At 50.2% G+C, this 19993-nt stretch overlaps 1 protein-coding gene across 1 annotated transcript in view; it reads right to left on the reverse strand.

Moving 5' to 3' along the window:
• The window catches only part of ccdc88b (coiled-coil domain containing 88B), a 66651-nt gene extending 48587 nt beyond the window's left edge, over window positions 1-18064 (reverse strand). The window contains exons 1-7 of the mRNA XM_056284825.1: window positions 18002-18064; window positions 12454-12602; window positions 11402-11510; window positions 4264-4333; window positions 3986-4044; window positions 3776-3859; window positions 1581-1721 (exon numbers count right to left, since the gene is read on the reverse strand). Of these exons, the coding sequence (XP_056140800.1) occupies window positions 1581-1721; window positions 3776-3859; window positions 3986-4044; window positions 4264-4333; window positions 11402-11510; window positions 12454-12602; window positions 18002-18061 (672 nt within the window). The 5' untranslated portion in view covers window positions 18062-18064. The remainder of the gene's footprint in view (window positions 1-1580; window positions 1722-3775; window positions 3860-3985; window positions 4045-4263; window positions 4334-11401; window positions 11511-12453; window positions 12603-18001) is intronic.
• Window positions 18065-19993: the final 1929 nt, after the last annotated feature.

The following is a 19993-nucleotide window of genomic DNA, read 5'->3' on the forward strand; positions in this document are numbered from 1 at the left end:
GAGGGATCAGTTTAATGTTACATATGGCACCAACATGGCCGTGAGCGCAGAAGCAGGCAGTACGAACAGAGTGCAGAAGCAGGCAGTAAGACCAGTTTGCAGAAGCAGACAGTAAGAGCAGTGTAGAAGCAGACAGTAAGAGCAGAGTGTAGAAGCAGACAGTACGAACAGAGTGCAGAAGCAGACAGTAAGAACAGAGTGCAGAAGCAGACAGTAAGAGCAGAGTGTAGAAGCAGACAGTAAGAGCAGAGTGTAGAAGCAGACAGTACGAACAGAGTGCAGAAGCAGGCAGTAAGACCAGTTTGCAGAAGCAGACAGTAAGAGCAGAGTGTAGAAGCAGACAGTAAGAGCAGAGTGTAGAAGCAGACAGTAAGAGCAGAGTGTAGAAGCAGACAGTAAGAGCAGAGTGTAGAAGCAGACAGTACGAACAGAGTGCAGAAGCAGGCAGTAAGAGCAGAGTGTAGAAGCAGACAGTAAGAGCAGAGTGCAGAAGCAGACAGTAAGAGCAGAGTGCAGAAGCAGACAGTAAGAGCAGAGTGTTGCACCATCAGAAATGTAAGCCTATAGACCAGGGGTTGGCAAGCTTATCCAGAAAGGGCCAGTGTGGGTGAAGGTTTTTGTTCTAACCAAGCAGTTACACGCCTGTGTCTCCTAATCAAGTTCCTCAGCAAAGACTCTACTGGTTTATTAGTGGGATGAGGTGTATAACTGCTTGGTTGGAACAAAATTTACTACTCCTGTACTTAACTCTTTAACCCCAAAGTGGTTAAGTATAGGAGTAGTGTCTTTCCTAGATGGCCTTTCGTGGCGTCCTAGACTGGTCTCCATACACCCCAGCATCATTTGAAGCACTAAATATAGCCTCTCCACGATGAATGAACTATCCGTGCTTGGTGAAGAGCCACACCCTCCTCGTGGTCATCCTGTTAACGTTGTCAGGAGATAACACAGCCGAACACGGCGGAGCTAGAGGAGTAAACCTCCATAATAAATTCTGCTACTCCTATGGGTAGAGGTAGTCCTATGTGCATCATCGATAGACTGATGTTATGGACCGGGGGGACATCGTAGCTTTGCAGATGATCAGTGCATCTTGACAATGGAAAGGCACAAAATCTCCAGTTAGTGAAGAATCATAGAACTGCATGTGGAATAGCGCCCCCTACTTTAAACAAACATGCACAACAGAAACCCTTTTGGGGCGTCCTGACGGACGACCTAGGTGAGGAGCAGGTGGAACAAAAACCTTCACCCACACTGGCCCTTTCTGGATAAGATTTCCCACCCCTGCCATGGATGGTACGGGGAGTGACTAATAAGGACACTTTCCCTTCACTTTAGAAAGACTGGAAGTAAGTGAAAGAGTGTGTGCATCTGAGTCCATCTTACCAAACACATACAAGTTCAGTGAACACAAGTGAGATGTGTATATGATGTACTGATGCATGTGTACATGTCTGTGTGCATAAACAATTCTAATGAAGTCCCCAGACTGGTAGAACTTTCATTCACATCTGCATTGTGTTCCTGTATTCCTGATAATGAGCATGTTATTAAATGACTGAGGTGTGAGTATATACCTCCAGATGTGCGTCCCTCTGTCCCAGCAGGCCTTGGATTTGTTTGGCCATTGAGCTGAACACCAGTTGTAGCTCCGCTCCCTCCACCCGTTCAAGTTCCTCCCACTGCAGAGGGAGCACCATCATGGGGTTCTGTGTCACCTGAAAAGAGCACAGTTTCCCTGCCATTTGTATAATGCATGTCATGTACACCTGCTGAACGTGACACCAAACAGCATTCCTGGAGTGAAAAGATTTGGCTCTCCGACGGTGTGAGGAGTATCCAAATACTGGGAGCGAGTGGGGGTGGGGGACACTTTCCCACATCTCTACAGGAATGTTGATATCTGTCATGGAAATGGGCTTCAAAATGGCGGCTATGCAAAATGAATGAGCATTGTGTTACGGAATGTCCTGGGATGAAATGTACATGAATGACAAACAGATCAACCATCCATGTGAGGCGAGCAGTTCTCACCTCTATGAATTATATGATTTATGTGATTTATATGATTTATATTATTTATGTGATTTATATGATTTATGTGATTTGTGTGATTTATGATTTATCTGATTTATGTGATTATATGATTTATGTGATTCGTATGATTTATGTGATTTGTACGAGTTATGTGATTTGTATGATTTATGTGATTTATATGATATATATGATTTATGTGATTTGTGTGATTTATATGATTTATGTGATTTGTATGATTTATGTGATTTATGTTATTTTTATATGATTTATCTGATTTATGTGCTTTTATATGATTTGTGTGATTTATGTGATTTATATGATGTATGTGATTCGTATGATTTGTATGATTTATGTGATTTGTGTAATTTATGTGATTTATACGATTTATGTGATTTATGTGATTTATATGATTTATATGATTTATGTGATTTATTTGATTTGTGTGATTTTTATATGATTTATCTGATTTATGTGCTTTTATATGATTTATAGGATTTATGGGATTTATATGATTTATGTGGGCTGGGAAATCTGGAAGAAAATGGAATATAGATAACATGCTGTGTATGTAATTCAGAGCTGTCCTCACGATAATTCAGACCTGCTGTTATGCAACATGCTGTTTTTGTAATGCAGCCAGTTATCCACGAGGGGAGCCAAAGGGGAATTATTTCCAGGATGAGTTTTTAGCACGTAACACATTATTTGAATGCCAAGTGGCACAGAACTGGAGACCGGAGAGGAAGAAGACGACATGTGACAAAGGTGGAGAGCTTAATTTGAAATGAGCAAAAACAGCGAAGGGTGTAGAAAACCACAGAGGCTCAGGGCGTCCGGGTAGCATGGCGGTCCATTCCACTGCCTACCAACACGGGGCTCGCCGGTTCGAATCCCCGTGTTACCTCCGGTTTGGTCGGGCGGCCCTACAGACACAACTGGCCGTGTCTGCGGGTGGGAAGCCGGATGTGAGTATGTGTCCTGGTCCCTGTACTAGCGCCTCCTCTGGTCGACCGGGGTACCTGTCCGGGAAGAGGGGGAACTGGGGGGAATAGCGTGATCCTCCTACGTGCTACGTCCCCCTGGTGAAACTCCTCATGGTCAGGTGAAAAGAAGCGGCTGGCGACTCCACATGTATGGGAGGAGGCATGTGGTAGTCTGCAGCCCTCCCCGAATCGCCGGAGGGGGTGGAGCAGAGACCGGGACGGCTCGGAAGAGTGGGGTAATTGGACGTGTACATCGGGGAGATAAAAAAAGGGGGGGGGGGTTCTGTCGTAACAACAACAAACATCTTGCCCCATCTGGATCCATCCATCATCCAAACGGCTTATCCTGCTCTCAGGGTCGCAGTGATGCTGAAGTCTATCCCAGCAGCCACTGGGCGATAGGTGGGGAGACACCCTGGACAAGCCGCCAGGCCATCACAGGGCGGTCTCGCGCTCTCGCTCTCTCTCTCTCGCTCTCTCACACACACACCTGGGGACAATGTAGTACGGCCGAGTCACCTGACCTACATGTCTTTAGACTGTGGGAGGAAACCAGAGCCCCCGGAGGAAACCCACACAGACACGGGGAGAACATGCAAACTCCACACAGAGGCCCCCAAGTTTGGACTAACCCAGGGCTCGAACCCATGACCTTCTTGCTGTGAGGCAAATATCGCACAAATTGGGGTAAGTGGCTGAAGGCTTCTCGTGTGTGAGGTTACGGACGTGTGCATCGTTAGACTACAACATACCTCTTGAATGCAACTGGCAATGGCTGCCTGGGTCTGGATGTCCAGGGACTGGATCTGTTGAATGAAGGTCTCCTTGTTCTCACACTGGAAACACAGAACGATGGAGTGGAGTCAGCCTGTGTGTGTGTGTGTGTGTGTGTGTGTGTGTGTGTGTGTTGTGTGTGTGTGTGTGTGTGTGTGTGTGTGTGTGTGTGTGTGTGTGTGACCGACCTGTACAGCACATCCTAGTAAAAGCAGCAATAGTCTCCGGAGTTCCTCTATAGCTGCCTCTGGGGACACAAATACAATTGTCACCATCACCATCATCATCATCATCATCATCATCATCACTATCGTCATTAGTGTCATAATCACACACACCTCCCCCAGTCACCATCCTTTTAATGCATTTCACAGATTGCAGCCAAAGTGCTGCTGCCCGGCTGCTGCCCGGCTGCTGCCCGGCTGCTGGAGCTGGGGCACTAAAACACCTCCGGGGGGTCTCGTACCTGTCAGTGGATCTTGTCCCAGGATAGCAATGTTTGGGAGGGGCATCAGAATCAGCTGCTGCAGGTCTTCCTAAAAGAAGTTGTGAATAAAGAACATTAAAAGCTACAGTCATGCAGCATCACATGTTAACTAACTGACAACTACGGACGCTAGCGTAAAGGCGTCGTAGGAATCTAAATCCACGGACCGATTTCAAATTAAACCATCAAACATGGCTGAACAGGGGTGCTACCAAGTGCCGTTGTATGCGTTGGTAAAGGTCTTCACCCGCCTGATCTGTCAGCACAACCTCACTTCAACCTCGTCGCCAGCCTGCCTTGTTCTCCAGCATTTGGCTCCAGTAGTGAGGATGCCAGATTCAACGCACCGCAGGGATTTTCCCTGGCAAGCACGATCCGACAGAGAACGCCGAAACCAGTAACACAACAAACGTTCACATTTTCTATATTTGTGGATATGCAGCCAAGATGGCGGCGTGAATTCACATTTGCGGTGGTCTCACCCAGTACCGTCCATGCAGTGTTTTTGTCCATGTCTTGGTCTAAGTTTGTGTCTTCGTTTGGTGGCTGGGAGAGCTGGCGCTGGCTCGGCAGGGAGAGCTTGGTCTGCTGCGTCCTGTGGGCCCAGGGACCACGGCTCCGGCCTGGAGCTGCGCCCAAGGAGGTAACGCTGAGGGCGGTCTGACAGGACGCGGAAGCGGGGCTGGCTAAGCTAACTGCTAGCCCATGCAGACCGGCAGTTCTGATAACATCAAGGTCACTACTGGTGCTGAGCTGGTGCTGAGCTGGTGCTGTCTGTGGTGTTTTTGATGTCATCGTGTGGGGTGCGGGGAGGTGTGTCGAAGGTGTCTGGCTGCTGGCGCTGGATCGGCTGGGAGAGCTTGGTGGACCCAAGGGCCACGGCTCCTGCCTGGAACTGCACCCGAAGAGGTGCAGCGGTGCAGCGGTCTGACAGGGTGCGGAAGCGGGGCAGGCTAAGCTAACTGCTAGCCCATGTCAGCCAGTCATCCTGGCTGGCGTTCATTCCCTTGGACAGTGGGTTTTTTTCGTTTAGTTTGAATATAGTGCGTGTTAGTTTGGATATGTGTTGTTGTGGTTCTTGTGGTTTCTGGGTGTGTGTTTCTGTCTTGTGTTGCACTGCTGTGGGCTGGGGAAACCATGTTTCGTACCTGAAATGAAACGACAAATAAAGTGCCCCTGGTTCCTGATAAGCTGATACCTTTAAGTACACCACCAATAAAAAGCATCAAAAAGAACATGAGTTTATATGTAAAATTCAAGGGTGTAGCTTTAAAAGAAAGAAACAAATCTATGGCGTCTGGCTCTTCACTTCTGCCCCCACCCCCGCCCCCGCCCACAGTTAGCCCACATAAAGTAAAATGGTAAAGTTTTCTGTCGGCGTCCGGAGGTTTGTACTGCAAACAAGAGAACGTATCACAGACATGCTATGTCTACATCACAAGGCCAGGCGGGTGTGACGTCATCTGAGTTGCTTCCTTCCATGGCTTAGTGTGGAATACACGGTTCAGAGCAGTCAGCACAGTGAGCAGTGCCATGAACAAACACTAAATTATCTTAATAACACTCAAAATGTAACAAATCGATCACAAACGGCATTCATTCAAAACGTGTCGAATCCCCGTCAAGTGGCCAGTTCTGCATCATGGTGCAGGAACGTCTGGTGTTGACAGTCTTAACCTGAACCACCTCTACACAATCGCCCCCGCATGTCTGAGGAGCCGTCAGCTGCCACACTCACACACGTAGCCAAGCTGACACCAGCTTTCTGGCGTCTGTTGTTGTGTCTGGAAACCCGGTGAACCCTAGAAAGGTAGCACCTCTTCTAACACTTGTACGGACCGTAATCCCACAAGTGACCCTTCGGTCTTCAGGGAAGCGGATCAGTTCCTGAAACGCCCTGTTTCTTGCAGGTGCTTCGGGAAGATGAAGTGGAGCAACCAGAGCCACCAAAAGGCTCACCAGCTATGGCTGCCACGTTTGGAGGAGATTTAATTTTTTTCTTTCACATTTTTGACAAATCTCCTGACAGCATGGAAACAACATTGAATCAACCTGGATGTCTGACTCACCTGGAATGTCCTGCCCCAAATCCTGCCTTGCCTGGCAAGACACTCAGTGGTCCACAGTTACGTGCCCTCGGGACTACCTGTGCCGTGCTTCTCCCGCACTTCCCCCTGCTGTGACCCCTCGGTTACTGACCTTTCTAACGTGACCCGTGTTCTTCTGCTTCATGCGGACTTGGCCATTAACTCAACAATGGTATGGCCACGTGCCCAATTAAAAAAAACAAACAAGGCATGCAGCCATAGATAGACTTAAGCTAGCTCCTCTCCCAACTGTTCTTAAGCCCGTTCACATTTCCTTCCAAATGCCTCGTTTCCAAACCACCAGCTGCTGCGTCACAGTTACAGCTTGCTCTCGTTGTCCCACTTCCTCCCGTTTCCAAGCCGCCTACCCTGCTCTCAGGGTCGCGGGATGCTGGAGCCTATCCCAGCAGTCACTGGGCCGCAGGCGGGGAGGCACCCTGGACAGGCCGCCAGGCCACTACAGGGCCCCCCCTACCCCCCCCCCCACACACACAGACACACATCAGGGAAATGGAACAAAACCTCTCCCTGTGGCCACAACACAGTGTCCGGGTCTGCATCAGCAGCATGTGCAGCCAATCTTGATTTTGAACCCGGTGCACAGAACAATGCCAAAGACGTGTTGAACACAAGATGTGAATATTGAAAATGCTATGTTATTAACTCAGACTTGAAAAGGACATAATGGTAGTTGTTATCAGCCTTATCATGTGTCCACTAACAGCTCTCTGCAGCCTTTGGTGAAGTCGGGATAGGCACTAGGTGAATCCTGTATGGGACGTTGTGGAGCCATAATATCCTGCTCACGGGAGAGATTAACGGTGTGGATAACGCAGGACACAGTTCTCTCCGCTGTGGTTCTTAACACCCTGCAGAAATGATGTCTGGGGCAGCTGCGTACGAGGTGAAGGTCAGCCTGTGGCACCATCATTACTTCTTCCACGACATTGTGGTGAATGAGAACTAATTAGCTTTTATCCCTCGGTCAGCCTACAGACGTTGAAAATAATCTACTCCTCCATAGTCCTGAACTTGGAAGGAGGTGTTTTGCCACGTTGAAGGCTGTGGAGGTGAAGGGGAAACTGCCTCCCATTCCAACGTTGCCCACAGACACAGTGCCTTTAATGGTTTTGCGTGCCTTCGTGGACAGCCTTGACCAACCTTTAGCTTGTAGCTCTCTTCTGCTCTGGACTGTGCTGCCTGGAGCTAATTAGAGTCCTCCAGATAGTCCAGCAGTGTCAGTTTCATGGCAGTATTAGGACTAAGCGTTCTCTTACATCCCTCGTTATGATTCTGTCACGCTATTCTCTCTGTGTCATAAAGTCTATAAACGGACGACCTTGAGAAATTAGAATTTAATGTCCCATCAACACAAGTCTACTGACTAAACATCTCCATTCGGGTCCATTAAAGCCCAGCCCTCTGGCAGGGGAATGGTGGACAATAAAGTGGACTTCCAGCGAGTTCAGTTGAAGGACAGGGCTGTAGCAGGGCCCATCCAGCCTGGATTGGTCGTAGCGGCTGTGCAGCACATCCCTACATCTGCACAGACAACCAACCCCCGGGCTGCTCCTATGGCGAGCTGACGTCTCCTCAGAAAGACCCAAGCCCCGCCCGGCCACAGGCTGCCGCTGTGTCATTCGCCTCTCATGCCGCTGAAGTACAGGAGTACAACAAGGGGGAGCGTGGAACTACACATCCTGAAGAACGAGGGAGAACAGTCCGAGTGTGAACTCGTTTCATTATAGAACAACACAACTTGATGGAGGCTTCCCAGTCCTCTCATCCGTCCCTCGGGGCTCCGCGTCCGTCCAAAACTAGGAAGTGAAACCGCAAAGACTCGTGTTTTTGTGTTTTTCACCAGCTGAGCAACACATGCTTCCCAGAACCGTTCTGCTCAGGATGCAGGCTTTGCTCTGACAGGGGGCCTTGAATCACATCCCGGGGGAAAGACACGGCGTCGGTACCTCACATGACCCTCACCCTCAGAATGGAAGTTATCAAACACGTTCCTCTGTCTGCCATCTGTGCTGACTGCTGGTTAATGTAGTCGCCCGTGGTGCGGGACATCCGGGTTCTCGTCCCGGCTGCGGCGGTTCCCGGCTGCTCCCCTGAATTCGCTACATTGGTGGCAGAAGTGGGATGGCGAGATCGTGAGGCCATCGAAAGCGCGTGCGCCCAGAGGCGTGAGGGAGGTGGTGGGCTAAAGCGCGGGGACGCGCTTCCCGAAGGGGGGGGGGTAGTGTAACGATCAAGGATGAACAGACTCGCTGGCTAACGGATCGGACCCTTTAGTCGACTGGTTCTTCCACACCCCTATGTTTCAGGTTTCCCTAACTCCTCTGCACCTCTTCTTTTCTCTGTCATACAGCTACAGCTCCTTCCCTCGTCTGCCTCCAGACCACCACACCTCCCTCAGCAGGGCCATGTCTCTCCTACAGGTGCACTGCTGGTTTTGGACAGCATCGTTTATTCGCAGTATGATGAGGTCTAGTCAAGCCAAGACAAGTCAATGTTATTTGTATAACCCAGTATCTCAAATTAAAGATTTGCCTCAATGGGCTTTACAGCAACACAACTTCCTGTCCTGGGACCCTGACATCAGATAAGGAACGAGGTGGGGGAGGCATTTCAGCCCATGCAGAATGCCATTTTACCAGAGTTTTGGATAATGTCTAATTTGTTGGCAACGCTAAAGCCAGTGAAATGTGAAAAAAACCATATTATATTTTAAAAAAAGATTAGTTTTTCTCATTTGCTTCAACGCAATCCTCAAATGTTCTCAATACAGCATGTCAACACCCGATACCATTAACTCGTTTGCCCAAATACTATCTCATTTCTGACTGCTTTCACACGAAATGCAAAATGTAAAGCACTTTTCTGCAGCCCCGTGAACCCAAATATCATAAAGCTGACACAAAAGCCACTGCAGTAAGTCTTGCTGTAAATCCCTACATGCCAAATACTGAAAACAATAACCAATGCACTGCGGTGTGGATGAAACGTTGCGGCCAGACAGACAGCAGAGACTGGATGACCAGGGAGATACTACAGTCATATTTACAGTATCTTTCAAGTACTTCATGGTACAGCAGTGTGGAACACTGTAGTAAATATTTTTGTTGAATGTTGGTGTGCAGAATACTCTTTATTGGCAGAAGCACTAGACACCAGAGCAGTGATGTGGAGAACATCAGGTTCATCAGTTTGGTCTATAAGGTAACGGAAGATGCACTCAGAGTTGATGACGTCATGTTGACGCTTTTACTTCACATGGCGCCTGGCTGTCTTTGGTTTTGCGTGATAATGACACGTCTCTACTCGGTGACACTTGTGGCCGTTGACAGATCCAGTTCATTCGGAAACATGAATTCGGCGTTTTGAACGTTTTAGCGACTGTTGCAGGTGAGGGACAGCGTTGCACTAAACACTTGTAGCGACCACGGATGACCAGACCCGCATGCCCGTTAGCTAACGGGTCGGACCCTTTAGTTGACTGGTTAACGTAATCGCCCGTGGTGCGGGAAATCCGGGTTCGCGTCCCGGCTGCGGCGCATTACCGGGTGCCCCCTGGATTTACTACGCGCTGTTATGAGGATTGCAATTTACACGACGTGCTGCATACGAGATTTCAAGCATTGATATTGCAGCAAACGACTATTCGCTGAGTAGAGAGATGGAGGAGTCACGGCGTCCTGGGCAGAGAATGACGTCACAATACCTCTGTGCGTGTTGTAACGTGAGTTACTCTAAAGATGGAGGAGTCACGGCGTCCTGGGCAGAGAATGACGTCACACTTCCTCTGTGCGTGTTGTAACGTGAGTTTCTCTAGAGATGGAGGAGTCACGGCGTCCTGGGCAGAGAATGACGTCACACTGCCTCTGTGCGTGTTGTAACGTGAGTTTCTCTGTTCTGAGTAAAGAGATGGAGGAGTCACGGCGTCCTGGGCAGAGAATGACGTCACACTTCCTCTGTGCGTGTTGTAACGTGAGTTTCTCTGTTCTGAGTAAAGAGATGGAGGAGTCACGGCGTCCTGGGCAAAGAATGACGTCACACTTCCTCTGTGCGTGTTGTAACGTGAGTTTCTCTGTTCTGAGTAAAGAGATGGAGGAGTCACGGCGTCCCGGGCAGAGAATGACGTCACACTGCCTCTGTGCGTGTTGTAACGTGAGTTTCTCTAGAGATGGAGGAGTCACGGCGTCCTGGGCAGAGAATGACGTCACACTGCCTCTGTGCGTGTTGTAACGTGAGTTTCTCTGTTCTGGAAGCTGGTCCGGCTACGCGTGCATCTAAGTGCATGTGAGGTAGCTAGCGTTAGCAGGATAGCTAGCGTTAGCGGCACACCTAGCATTAGCAGGATAGCTAGCATTAGCAGGATAGCTAGCGTTAGCGGCACACCTAGCATTAGCAGGATAGCTAGCATTAGCAGGATAGCTAGCGAACTAATAATCACCTTACATGGATTCCGGTCAGTTGGCAGATCAAAGAAATAGCTCACCAAGCTGCATTCATTACTGATGTTAATAAAATATGCTGAAAAAAATAAATATTCCAACCGAACCGAACCGAATAACTGAGAATGTGAGCAACGTTTCCGGAACTGCATATATAAGCAACTGAGAAAAACTACAAGAAGAAAAACGTGGCATCAAACAAAAAACACCAAGTAGATTACGGACTACTTCCAAAGCTGCTTTACCCAATTATTCATCGCACACAAGAATTTGAAAATGGTCTGCTTGAAACTTATCGTTTAAGCCCTGTTGTTTTCCCCAGGCTTGCCGGACAGACACTAGCTATGTCTGTTCTTAACTGGAGACACGGCTGCAGCAGCAGCAGCAGCAGCTCTGGTGGGTCTCCAGCTCCATGACGGATGAGCTGTTTCCCACCAGCCTGACGTATATTCACACAGGCGGGAAAGTTAACATCTCTGAGGGAAAACGCAGGGGGGGGGGGTGTCTGCTCCTCTCTCTCCTGACAGCTTTACAGCGTGCCCTCGTCCTCTACGACCCGGGGCCTTCCCGTACCTGGTAGTAGGCCCTGAGGTGTCGGTTGAGGATGGAGAAGTTTTGGACTCTCAGCATGTGGTCATCTCTGTCACCGTGGTACAGCTGCTCCACCTTGGGGTTAGGGTCTCTGGAACAAGCACAGACAGACAGGACAGTGTATGTACTGCAGCGTGGCCTCAGGGCCTTGCCGGCCGTTACCGTGTCTCTGCAGACCAGCGAGCCCTCTGCAACAGCGCATGAATGCAAAGAGAGAACAGAACGTTAACGTGTGTGAGAGGCAGGGGCTGGGAATCCACATGCACTCATTTGTTCAGATAAAGCTGCTTGTGGCAGGATAAATTCATCAGAACGAGATGTTTTCTCTCTCGCTCTTTGCCAGGGATTCAGTTTTGTTCTCGCTAAAACCCGTAGATATTACACAGCTGTGTGGTGGCGAGTGTAGCACACCTACATCACTGCACCTCTTGGCAGAACAGACATGTTTTGCCAAGAGGTGCAGTAAAGTGTACTGTAAAAGTCTGTCCGATGTGTTCTGTACTGAGGAAAGCCCGGCAGGCCATCTTAATCAAGGCCTGGTAATGGTTTTGGCGACAAGGTTTTATTCTGGTCATTGTCTGGAGAAGAGCCATTGTATGTCATATTCCCACCGTGGTTTTTAATTAATTAATTGAGGCGATGGCCAAGTTTCATTAATTGCAGCTGAGCCGGGGCACGGTGAGTATTTTTCAGATTTTCAGCAGATTGCCGGGGGGGGGGGGGGGAGTAACAGCGGGGACATGGCAGTGCTGCAGGGGACTCTCATTACGTGGGGACTGGGGACGCTCCTCGGGTTGTGTTTTACAGCTGTGTGTACAGGCCGGCAGTGAAAACGGTGAAATGTGTTTCCTGCTTTATCAACGTTGAGTGTTGTGGAGCCTCTCCTGCTGGAATCTGGGGTGGACGCCCCTTATCCCATTTCCCCTTGTGTGTGGCCGCCACACGGCCACCGCACGGCCGTCGCACGGCCGCCACACGGCCGCCGCACAACAAGGGTTTGCCTGGAACGAATCAAAAGCCTCAAGGCGTCTTACATGGCCCTCATGACGTGGTTGAGAAAGACCCCGTTGGTCAGCCTCTGGTAGCGGTCGCAGGTATGCAGGGACACAGAATTGATTTCCATGTACTGGCGATATGGAGACACGTCGTCCTCCCTGTCCACCGTCTTCTCAAACAGCTCCACCTATGAGAGATATGGACAGAGACAGAGAGAGGTGTTTTCATTATTTTTCAGAGGCACATTTGTTCAGTTTACCGTCCGGTCCAGCAGCTGATGTCCGGACACATTCTTCTTACTGTAATCCAGAAACAGCTCCAGCAGAACTCTCACTGAGCACTTTCAACAAAGGGTTTGTCACAACAGGCGGCACTGTGGTTAGCGCGGTCGCCTCACACCAAGAAGGTCCTGGGTTCGAGCCCCGGGGTAGTCCCTCCTCGGGGGTCGTCCTCTGTGTGGAGTTTGCATGTTCTCCCCGTGTCTGTGTGGGTTTCCTCCGGGGGCTCCGGTTTCCTCCCACAGTCCAAACACATGTAGGTCAGCTGACTCGGCTGTACTAAAGTGTACCTAGGCGTGAGTGTGTGTGTGTGTGTGTGTGTGTGTGTGTGTGTGTGTGTGTGTGTGTGTGGGGCCCTGTGATGGCCTGGCTGTCTGTCCAGGGTGTCTCCTCGCCTGCCGCCCAGTGACTGCTGGGATAGGCTCCGGCATCCCCGCGACCCTGAGTAGGATCCAACACACAGGTGTTCAAACTCAAGTCAACTCTACTTGCATAGCCCAACATCACAAACACAAACGTGCCTCCGGGGCCTTCACAGCAACACAGCATCCTGTCCCCAGACCCTCCCATCGCATGAGGAACAGCTCCCTAAAAAAAAAAAAACTTTAACAGGGAGAAAAAATGAGAAGAAACCTCAGGGAGAGCAGCAGAGGAGGATGTCTCTCCCAAGACGAACAACATGCAATGACGTTGTGTCTAAACAATTTACACACTAAATAAATAAATAAATGCAACCCAAGCCAACAAGCCAGGACTCTCCCTCGTTACACAAATTAGAAATAGAAAACCAGGTCTTCATCATGTCCCACTGAGCACTATACTCCCCCTGTTGCCCGTTTAAGGCTGCAAGCCTCTGAATTGTCTGACATTTTGTAGTAGTCATGCTCCACCCTGAGCCGAGCCTTCAGCAGTCCGGTAAGAACCTGCACAGGGTCCGGTTCTTACGACTCAGCCAGATGGCTAATTTGGCAGTAGCTGATACAAAATTCATAACTGTGTGCATACCTTTCTTCCTGGCTAGGGACCATATACAAACATCTGAAAAGTCTCCCCCAAGCCCAAAACCAGCCCCTTAACAAATCAAACACACCCACCAACCTAGAACACTGGACAAATAGACACATCAGAGTTTCACGCTGTGAAAAAAGACACAGCTCCCTGTGGTCAGGATCCAGGTGTGGTCAGGATCCAGGTGTGGTCAGGATCCAGGTGTGATCAGGATTCAGGTGTGATCAGGATCCAGGTGTGCTCTGTGTCTGTTCGTGGCTATCGATCCATGAATAATCCTCCACTGGAGGTAAACTGACTGTTTTTCAACCGGTAGCTTGTACAGGGACCACCAGCAACCTTTCGGCGAAGAGCCTGGGCCGAAGCCCTCCAACCATCGCTACGCGTTCATGGCCTGTGGAGACTGAAAGTGTCTCACCTTCACACATAGGATGTAAGTTGCCTTTTTTTCCCAGGTTCTAAAACTTGTCCAGCCGTGGGGCCATGAAAGACAGGAGTCGGCCCTACACCTTCTGCCACTCCCCCACATTAGCAGAGACAGTCAACTGTGGAAAGCTATAATCCACATCCTGCTCCCAATGGCCAGCTAGCTCACGGTTCTCCATCATAAATATCCTCAGGTACTCTGGAAGCGATGCACACACCTCCTCAATAATATGACTCAACAACCTGAGTCTGATTTTGGTGCATTGTTGCAGGGTCCCCGCTGGTGTCAGCAGATGTCCCAGCTTCACACATCTGGCCTCCTTCAGAGAAGATCTGAATGCTGGCTGCGGACAGGGTCCGGGCCTGAATGAGGCTGTTGCAAAACAGTGGCTCCTCAAACAGCCAGAGACCAGCCATAGCAGCAGGCTCCCTGGAGGCCTTCAGGATCTTCCATGCATCCAGGACAGAGGTGTAGAAAGGCAACAGGCCTGTGAGATCTGTCTCCTCGAGCCTCAGCAGAAACAGTTGCTTACTGTACCCTAGACGACCACCAGCTGTCTGCAGGATGAGCTTGGCTGTGTCTAGCCACCGCACACCACAGTGATAAAGCAGTCTCTGTGTGGTCTTCAGCCTAAAGGCCATCACTCGAGAGGCAATGTCCACAAGACCCTCTTCTCCTTCTTCCACTGGCAAGTATAAGGCAAGGGCTCAGATCCAGTGCTGCCCTGGCCAGAAAATGTCCACTATGGCCCGCTGAACATCTGGGTTACTACCCATAGCATACTCAATGTTTTTAATACTGTCCTTTAGCTCCTGGAACTGCTGCTTTAATACTCGCAGTGGAGTGAGACGTATACTGCTGACAGAAGACACGAATCTGGGCCTTATCCATTTCCCTCCCACCACTGCCTCAGTGAATCAAAATTAGTTCTTTTACTTTGCCAGCAGACCCAAAAATGCTCAAAGCTCTGACAGAAAACGCTATCCTGCAGCAACTTGTTGTTGAAATGCCAATATGGCCTCACTTTTTACCCAGGAGAAATAATCAAGTCTGCCATGATGGGATGGTGATCAGTGAAGCCAGCTGGAGTAATGGAGCTACTAACTAGACTGGATGCAAGTGACTTTGAAATGTAGAACCTATCTAGCCTGGCTGCACTCACCCTGTTATTGCTCACCCATGTGCACCGTGTTTCAACCTCCACGCATCCAGTAAATCTAAGCAAGTAACTATTCTGCCTAAGCTACCAGATGACTGCATGTGTGGTTCCTCACTTGTCCTGTCCATGGTGAAATCAATGGTGCAGATCCAGTCCCCATCTATGATCAGCTGCTCCTGGCCATACTTCTGCAGCTCATCCCTCAAAACACTGAGAAAGACTAATCGGTCAGCCCCCTGAATTGGGGCATATACACTGACCGAACAGAAAAGCCCCCTTCAATTTGTACCCTTACAACAAGACACCTCCGTTAACCAACTCCACAGATGATACAATTCTTGCATTAGTTCTTTTAGTTAGTAACACTGCTGCCCCCCCCCCCCATTAAAGTTGGTGCTATGGTCGAGTACCCACCACCACCCCCAGTCTATCTCATTAGATAGGTCATGAGTTTCCTGCAGAAAAACCACATCTGACTTTTTCTGCTTCACAACCTTAACTACTAAAGCTCTCTTACATCTGTCCCTCCCACCATTAATGTTAAGAGGGCCAACCCTGAGCCCCTGCATAAGATGGGGAGAACAGAGAAAGAGATGGAGACAGAAACAGACCGGCTTGAACAAAAAGAAAAGAAAGAATAAAGCACCCTGTGATGTATAATCATAATCTAGTAGTTCACATCTTTTGTCCTTCTGACAGTTTTCCCCTTCGCAGCCTTTCTCGCGGCTTTGATGCGTCTCTGCAGCCAAAAACGGTTTTCTCTCATCAAGCAGCTCAAAACCAACCGGTGTCTGCATTTGACCACCAGTCCTAATGAACTTCTCTGTATCATCAGAATAATATTTTACCCGGGGGGCGTTCGGGTGGCGTGGTGGTCTGCCTACCAACACGGGATCGCTGGTTCGAATCCCCGTGTTACTTTGGTCGGGCGTCCCTACAGATACAATTGGCCGTGTCTGCGGGTGGGAAGCCGGATGTGGGTATTTGTCCTGGTCGCTGCACTAGCGCCTCCTCTGGCCGGTCGGGTCGTCTGTTCGGGGGGGGGGCTGGGGGGAACAGCGTGATCCTCCCACGCGCTACGTCCCCCTGGTGAAACTCCTCACTTTCAGGTGAAAAGAAGCGGCTGGCGACTCCACATGTATGGGAGGAGGAGGCATGTGGTAGTCTGCAGCCCTCCCCGGATCGGCAGCGACCGGGACGGCTCGGAAAATAGTGTAATCACCACGGATAACTGGACTCGCTAGCCCTCGGCTAACCGGGTCGGACCCTTTAGCTGACTGGTTAGCGCAGTCGCCCGTGGTCCAGGCTACCCGGATTCGTTTCCCAGCTGCCCCCTGAATTCGCTACAATAGGGTAATTGGCCAAGCACAATTAAAGACAAAGAGGGGGGAGGGCATTAAAAAAAACCCAAACCTCTGCAGCTCATTTTCCAACGGGTTCGTTGGAGATAAACTGCGGAACACCTGACACTGTGATTCTGGTAGAGGGAACCGGCGATGGGGAGACAGCGCTAGAGGTGTCCCTGACAACCACGTCACTCTGAGTCATCTCACTGACGTCTGACATGACGCTCCTCCTTAACAAACACCACCACGGCCCTGCTCATCCCGGAAGCGCGAGGTACATCGCCATGACCAACAACTACGGCCATCAAAACCTCCTCCGCCGTCAGGCTGGGCTACAGCGGGACTATCCAGAGCCCATGAGGGTTGGACGGAGGCGGCGAAAACAACCCGACAAAACCACTGAACACGCGGTAAAAAGTAATAAGAAAGTTTACCTGATCGTGGGACAAGTGAAGAATACAGGGAATCCCAAAATAACATTCACATTCACCACCCTGACTCACGCTCTCACACACCCCACCTCCCAGCATGCAGTGGAGAGAGAGAGAGAGAGAGAGAGAGAAAGAGAAAGAGATGGGGGGGGCAGGAGGGAAAGGGGGCAGAATAAAGGTAGACACACAAGTATGGAATAGATAGAGGGATAGAGAAAGAAAATGGGATGAAAACACTTTCTCACAGTGAGCTACTTCAGACGCGGCGGAGTGGCCGGGTGGGAGCGCTGCTCTCCCGCTGGGAAGCGCTTCACAGGGCTGAGGGAGCCAACTGCGCGTGCGCACTAAAAGTTGGAAGGCCAGCTCCGCAGGTAGGATGAAATGTCATTAACAGCGGTGTCCAAGCCAAGATCTCTCCGCCTCTTTGAAGTGCAGTACTATTCCGGTCTTGCAACATAACGGGTTTACACTTTACCCCCCCCCTCCTCCCCAGACCTGACACGGATAAACAGCGTGTACTCCGCCGGGGGGACCCTGTGGGCTGGGTCACCACCTCACCGGTTCCACTCGTGGAAGACCCGCATGGAAATGCAGTCAGCCCGCTACAGATGCATCAAACCTTGGTAATGACAGCATCTTTCTGTCAGAGAACACGGAAGTGTCCTCCTGCCAGTAACGTGACGCCAGCGGAGCGGTCAAAAGGAGAAGTAGGCTGCTTTTACTGCTGTTCGTTTTACAAGATCACTGAAAAAAGACGAAATGTTGTCTAACTTTAAGTTCGCTAGAGCTTTTGTGAAAAATACTAAACCAGACCTTTCCAAAGCAGAACGAGGCCTGAACTCTGCGGAGAGTGCCTCACATATTAGTTCCCCACTACCCCAAGTCTTACAGGCTGGCTTACAGGCTAACGGACAGTAATACATGATAAATGACCTACCCATCTCGCCAATGCCCCTTCCATGAATTCCTCTACCATCTCCGCAACGTCACAATCCATTGTGTAAGAGTTATTGTGTACTCAGCACACCAGTTCATTTAATCATTATAGATGGCTACTATACAACCCAACAAGAGGTGTCACACCAACTTAGCTAATGTGACATGGTCCCCCCCCTCGCCTCACCCTCCCTTCTCTTCCTCTGTCGTCACACAAGTCAGTTGTGGCTCGAGCTCACTTCCAAACCACACCGGAACACGCGCGCTGCTCTGCAAACCGGCGTCATCGTTCTACCACCACGGGAAGTTACTCCCACCCACACCCAGCGAAGGGAGGAAGGCCACATGGGGGGGGGGGGGGCTTTCTGCTGCGTGCTAACCCGTGATGAACGGACCAGACTCTCTTTATTAGGACTGTGGAAGTACCACGAGTATCCCTACAAACCACTCATACAATTCAATGATAGGGCAACGGCGACCTCTAGTGGGCTGAAGCGGAGCAGACTCGTCGGTGTGCGTCCCTTCATCAGGTGCTTTGTACGTGAGGAAGTTTAAATGCAGAGAATCGGGAGGGGCATTTGTGGACCCGTCAACAATGCCCACGCATGTGCAGTGGGAGTAAAAAGAAGCGGAGCCTGGTGTGAATGTTGTTGTTGTTGTCTGTGAATGTTCTCCTTCATCCAGGTCGTCATGGTTATCCCAAGGGGTTGGATCAAGTGCAACTGGACTTGGTACAGTATATCCGTGAAGACGTTTCGCCTCTCATCCAAGAGGCTTCCTCCGTTCGTGCCTTTCTTGTTGTTGTTGTTGCTGCTGTTCAGAGGGAATGTCTGGAAGACCTGGTCCAGCCGTTATTATTGATTCATATCACGTGTGAGCCGAGGAGGGACTCTACTGTTGTCCGCCTTGTTTCACTTCATGTTGATGTAGTACATGGATTCAGAGCTCTGGTTTTTCACAGCCTGTGTTGAGTTTGGAAGAAATTATTGTAATCAATAAATACACGTTTGCCCTTCTCGTTTTTAATTCACAAACATTAAAGAACAGATGTTTTGCACATCTGCAGACGGACAGACAGGCGCACAGGAGAAGATGCGGATCAACAAGGCTGAAAGACAGGACTTATGTCATGTCTGTACCTGCAGATATCAGCTTCACGCTGCTTCCGTTTTCTTTACTCACGTGATTACTTCCCAGACCCGTGTGTCTCTGAGAGCAGGGTGCACACGAGGTCACAGCATACAGAGGGACTGCACAGCTCATCCCGCCATGGCTGATGGGTTGTGGGCAGGGGTCCAGGCCAGGTTAACCAGTGGACAGGTTCACCAGTGGACAGGTTCGCCAGTGGACAGGTTCGCCTGTGGACAGGTTCGCCAGTGGACAGGTTCCCCAGTGGACAGGTTCACCAGTGGACAGGTTCGCCTGTAGACAGGTTCGCCAGTGGACAGGTTCACCAGTGGACAGGTTCGCCAGTGGACAGGTTCATCAGTGGACAGGTTCGCCTGTAGACAGGTTCGCCAGTGGACAGGTTCACCAGTGGACAGGTTCGCCAGTGGACAGGTTCACCAGTGGACAGGTTCGCCTGTGGACAGGTTCACCAGTGGACAGGTTCACCAGTGGACAGGTTCACCAGTGGACAGGTTCGCCTGTGGACAGGTTCACCAGTGGACAGGTTCGCCAGTGGACAGGTTCGCCTGTAGACAGGTTTTCCTGTAGACAGGTTCACCAGTGGACAGGTTCGCCTGTAGACAGGTTCGCCTGTAGACAGGTTCGCCAGTGGACAGGTTCACCAGTGGACAGGTTCGCCTGTAGACAGTTTCGCCAGTGGACAGGTTCGCCAGTGGACAGGTTCAGCAGTGGACAAATTCATCAGTGGACAGGTTCGCCTGTGGACAGGTTCGCCTGTAGACAGGTTCGCCAGTGGACAGGTTCACCAGTGGACAGGTTCGCCTGTAGACAGGTTCACCAGTGGACAGGTTCGCCAGTGGACAGG

This window comes from Lampris incognitus, chromosome 1 (assembly GCF_029633865.1).
Source record: "Lampris incognitus isolate fLamInc1 chromosome 1, fLamInc1.hap2, whole genome shotgun sequence".
Lineage (NCBI taxonomy): Eukaryota > Metazoa > Chordata > Actinopteri > Lampriformes > Lampridae > Lampris > Lampris incognitus.